The sequence below is a fragment of the Panicum virgatum genome, chromosome 4K (genome assembly GCF_016808335.1).
Source record: "Panicum virgatum strain AP13 chromosome 4K, P.virgatum_v5, whole genome shotgun sequence".
NCBI lineage: Eukaryota > Viridiplantae > Streptophyta > Magnoliopsida > Poales > Poaceae > Panicum > Panicum virgatum.
In genome coordinates, this window is record NC_053139.1 from 27,546,621 (window position 1) to 27,551,871 (window position 5,251).

The 5,251-nt window shown below is 39.1% G+C and overlaps 1 protein-coding gene across 5 annotated transcripts; it reads left to right on the forward strand.

The window, feature by feature from the left end:
- LOC120703589 lies at window positions 1-4,221 on the forward strand. Of its 5 annotated transcripts, XM_039987715.1 has the most exons (6): window positions 1-345; window positions 496-607; window positions 995-1,052; window positions 1,297-1,379; window positions 1,748-1,827; window positions 3,810-4,221. In XM_039987715.1, the coding sequence occupies exons 2-6, from the start codon at window positions 555-557 to the stop codon at window positions 3,875-3,877; spliced, it is 342 nt and encodes a 113-aa protein (XP_039843649.1). In that variant the 5' UTR covers window positions 1-345; window positions 496-554; the 3' UTR covers window positions 3,878-4,221. The 5 variants fall into 5 exon arrangements, with proteins under 5 accessions (XP_039843649.1, XP_039843648.1, XP_039843651.1 ...); XM_039987714.1 differs by having other exon boundaries at window positions 1-607; XM_039987717.1 differs by lacking the exon at window positions 995-1,052.
- Window positions 4,222-5,251: the final 1,030 nt, after the last annotated feature.

The window sequence follows — 5,251 nt, forward strand, 5'->3', positions numbered from 1 at the left end:
CGATTCGTTCGTCAAACTGTGGCCGCGCCCAGCGACGACACATGTTCTCCTCCTCCGTGCCGCCCTACTATGGTGCCCCGTCCTCCTCCCAGTCTTACAGCAGCGAAGGCTGTACGGCGCCTCGCCGCCCTCGTCCGCCCCTCCGTACGGCACGCTGCCGCACTCGTCCGCGCCATAGGGAATTGTAGCATGTCTCTCCTTCCTCGTCCTCGTCCTCCTCTCAGATTGAGCCATGGCTGGTTAGGGTACGATCTGGGATTTGAGGCCGGGGGTTAGGGTTCGGGGGATTTTGGCTAGATGGCCACCAACGAGGCCGTGAGCAGCTGCTCCAAGATCTACGTGGAGGTCTACCCTCCCTCCTCTCCCTCAGGCTCAGCATGGCTGTTGTGCTTCTCACTTCTCTTGGCTGCTCAGAACCTGTTCGAGAAAATGCATGTGTGACTTGTTTGAAGTGTTACTTACAAGCATCATCGTTTGCTCCTGTGTTGCGTCTAGGAGAAGCTGTATATATATCAAGGAGGTAACGGTGGCCAGCCAGGAGATGGTGAAGGAGCATGTGGACCAGATACTGCTTGAGCCCGCCGACACGGATGTCACCTTCCTCATGGTCGGTGACCCATTCGAGTAACACATGATTTGATTCTAGTTCCGCTTTTTTGAGCTGCCTGTGTTAGTTTTAAAGCGTCTGCAGATCACAAATGTGTGCTCATCCAACCTATAAAGTTGTTGATGACCACATGCGTGGAAGTCTGAATGTGCTTGCCTGCAAACTTCGTTTTTAGTTTTGTGAATTGGTTTCATTTTGCTTTAACCATTTGTGCAGTAAGATAATAGGACAACTTGCCGATTCAATTAGTGTAAATTATAGTATAGATAGCTCTTTCAATCATTATCATCTCGCACCTCCAAATCCTTTTGCATCTGCGGTGCTCGTTAGGGATTTTGACGTTGTTTGGTACGGTGGGAGTTCATTGCATTTGCATTTGGATTTCAGTGACCTATTCTCGGCAGAGGAGATGGAGTGGAAGCACAGATTCAGGAACTTCGGTGTGGTAGGAGTGGGTTCATGACACATGCATCCCCAATTCTCTGCATTTTTGGGTTCATCGTCAAACATTTTCAGTACTTTGCAATAGGCATTTTTTGTCAAATAGTAGAAGCATTTTCAATACTTTTCTATAGAAAATTTATCAATTACTAGAAGCATTTCAGCACTTTCCAGTAGGCAACTCAGTGCATTTATCCAGGCAATTTATTTCTACAAGATGTTCTAATTTCCCCCCAAAATGCTTATAGGAATACAGAAAATACAGAGATGATGTTATTATGAAGAACAACTACAAGGAGAATATGATGGGGGTGGAAGTAAGCAATCCACGGTACATGTGCATTCTACTTGCTCTACACGTTTTGTAACAGCAAGTGATCTACGACTGGACAAATATATAATAGAAGTTATCTCTCTGGGATAGATGGAATGTTGTATATTACTCTTGTCAATAATCTCCACCAATAGCTGTTTATTGGTTTATGGAACTAACTTTTGGTTAGACTTTGAATGGGAACAAGTTCCTATGTCATATTTTCTGATACATAAAGAACAGAATAAAAACTGAAACGCTTGATGTCGTAGTTAGACTGCAAGTGAACTTTGACTAATAGCAGGTGCTGTAGTTAGACTTTTAATATGTATATTTTGTTGCTGGCTTTGACATTCCCGATATTGCTGAGTGGTTAATGTGTGCAGGTTCTTTCGTGCCCTTGACCTAAGGTTGAGCAACATCCTTCCTACCATGAGCTTTGATAACTGTGATTTTCACTTTTCAGGTATACATACATCATCTGATTGAAAATGTGGCGAATTTTTAGACTGCAAGTTATCTGATTGTTGTTTATTGTTTGAGTAGTAATTTATCTCATAGGTTATCTGATTATTTGCTGTTTGAGTAGTATCTATTTTTAACTGGGCGAATAGTAAGTCTACACAGCAAGTCACCTATTGTTTTTGGATGATTGAGTTATCGAGCATTCCTTTCATTTTCAGTTAAGTAATTTTTTATTATCTACTAGCATTTTTAAGTAATGGTTAAGCTGTTTATTTATTATGCATTAGCAATTTTGCAGCTGTATCTTGCCACTCTTTTTAACAAGAGTAAAATGCACTGTGGGTACATAAACTTGTAGTGCTGTGTCAAATAGGTCCATAAACTTAGAAACCGGACATCTAGCCCCTCGAACTTGCGAACCCGTTCACCCCTGGTCCAGTCCGGTTTTGCATGGCTTGCATGGCAATGTGCGCCCGCGATTTGCTACAGTAAACCCGGATTGCTACAGTTACCGCGGTTTTGTTTTTTCTTTTCTAATTTATTTCGGCTGAATCTTTGAAAAATCATAACTCTTCGATACAACATCAGATGAAGATGATTTTTCGATACAACATCGGTAACTGTAGCAAAACCGATGTTGTATCGAAGAGTTATGATTTATCCGATGTTGTCTAGGCATTTTATTATGTCCTAATTTTCGACTGATAATCCATGATTCAGTCATGGCAACTTCTGCTAAATCATTAAATAATTCATTAATTTTAGTTTATCATTTTTGCATTCTGATTCTAGCATTTTCCAATGTTCCTACTAGTCATTTTTTAGATTTCATGTGTTCTGATTTAGTAATTTCATATCTATATTGCTACAAGTGAGATGAATATCTCACCCTAATTCTTGGACAACCATTTTGATGATTAATATCATTAACTTGCTTTATCTTCATTGATTGGGTTTCAATTGATGTGATTGCATTAGACTTCAAATCGATGCATGCCACTTTATGTTCACTTTTGATGAACTGGGTCCAGCTTGTGTTTGTGCTATCACCATTTCAATAATGGATATAGTTTTTTTTTCCTTACCTATCGTGTGGTAGGCAAAGTCATCATACTAGGCAAATAAACCATCACTTAAGTAAGAAATCTGAATTTTTAAAATACAATTAAAGGATCATGCCCATCCTGTGCTTTTGGATGTTTCATTTTTGTGTATGGACAAGCCATGTGATCTGTTCATGGCATCAAGAAACAACCTTCATCCTGATCTGCTTTTATTTTTTAGTTCTTTTTTTAGATTAAACTTACATTGATTCATCACCTATCACTTGGTTTATTTTTTTGGCAAGGTTGTTAGCATTATTCTGCATGGCCATTAAGCTTTCTGTATTTCTTCATGGATGGAAGTTTTTATCTAGCAAGTCTGAAACTGGTTGTTCAATATCATCAATATTTAAATAAATTTCAATAGGCATTTAAATACTATCCAGCTCCAGCTAGCACTTAAAAATGTTAACATGAAACTATTTAGAAAAGTTTAAGATTTGTATCGATTAGTAAATAAGCTTTGCATGCAGACAATAATATGATTCCAGATTATGCAAAACAATAAATTTCAGTAGGCAACAATATGTTATGTACTAAGGAATAATATGGTTCTTGATAGGCAAAACACTATACTTCATTAGGAAAATTTTTAGCGAGCACTTCGTAATTCCTTTTTTGATTTGTTGCCTTAACTAGTATGTCACATACAACTACTATCACTAGTAGTAGATAATATCCCTCCCTACCACTATGTGCATTCAGCGTTCAACGACCTTCAATGCAACAAGCCAATATGATTTGCCGTGCCGTGGATAGTGATTATTGATGTTGTTTCGTTCGAAACACTTTGATCCTGCCTACCTTGCCTTCAGCATGAGGTCCAGTGTTCTTGAGAGTTTTTTTTATTTCTTTCAAGATCTGTTGCTCTTCTTTTCAGTTGCTCCTGTCTCTTGTCTGAAGTGGAGCAAGAAAGAAGTCGTTGCATTTCCCAATCTCTTCACCTGACAGAGTTAGGACAAGATGTAGCTGACAGGCAATGAGGACAGAAGCAGCTACCCTATGCTTATCTACCAGTGTGTTTTGTGGGTACAACACCCTTCTTCAAATTGGCACCTGAAATTTTGTTGTGATGTTTGCCACTTTTGCCTAGTAATAATCTGAATGTGGAATGTTTCAGTTTCACTGTAAAGAGTCAAAGACTGGTATGCTCTGGGCCAAGCATGCCCCCTCCCTCATCACTAGGTGTGATAACTGGTAATGTAGTATTAGTGCTACTCTATATACTTTCTGGAGTAATGTAACGCTTTCGAGATTTGGCATATCAATATATTATCTGTGCATTTTTTTTACTTCCTTTAGTGTTACAATATGTATGCCATCATCTTTGTTCGGCAAGCGGTGTTGTCAGGAGCCGGTAGTATTGCCTTGTTCAATGAAGAAGCAGTGGCAATTCAGATCAGAATATATGGCAGATGGTTCGAACAGAAAAATGCATACGTGCAGGAAAAAGATGTAACAGCATAAGCGTTTTGCCAGAAGAGGAAACTTGTCTTGTTGTGTATTGCAATCTTTTCGAAAATGGGGTTGCCTTACTGGCTGTCTAAATGACGGCCAGCTGTAGAATAGCCACGTCCATATAGTTACTGTACCCAAATCTGAAAAACAACCACTTTACTATATTTTGGTGTGTGGATGTCAACCCAGAGACCGTTAGATCATTTGGCACAGCGTGTCCTGGATTTGGGGCCTATGACTAGGATGTAACTCGTTTGATGGTGTATGGCTGCTCTCAAGGTGAGTCGAAAGTGGATGTGCAATGTTATCAGTTATCAGAAAATATTGCGATTGATAATATTTGATGTTGCATGAATGTATGCAGATGTTTCGTTGGTTTATTTTTTTAAGTTGCATAGTTGATTCCAAGAGGTTGCAGTGGTCAATTTTGGAGGTTTTAACTCTTTTATTAGGAGTGTTGAAAAAGTTGTAATTTTTTCAGAGGTTTTAACTCTTTTATTAGATTTTTCCCTACTGAAAATACCTTTCCAATGTGTTCTACCAGTGCAACCTTCATATTGCCTTTGCAGAATATCAAAGGTAAGTCAGAACTGGGAGTTGATTGTGGTCCAATATGTTCTTGAGTTGATAGACAATTAGACATGGAATGCAGGGTGTCGTCGAGAGCTCTGTAGGGCTAATAATTTCTAAGCCACGGCTCCTATTCTTTTCTAGAATTCTGCAGCATCCATAGAATTTGGAATGCAACTTCAGAGAGTTGCAGGTCTCAAAGATTATGTTCAGAATCATTTAGAATGTTTCTAAAGACTAAACCCTTAGCCATGGTAAAGTTTGTAAAGGCAAACATATTTTCTATATCATTCT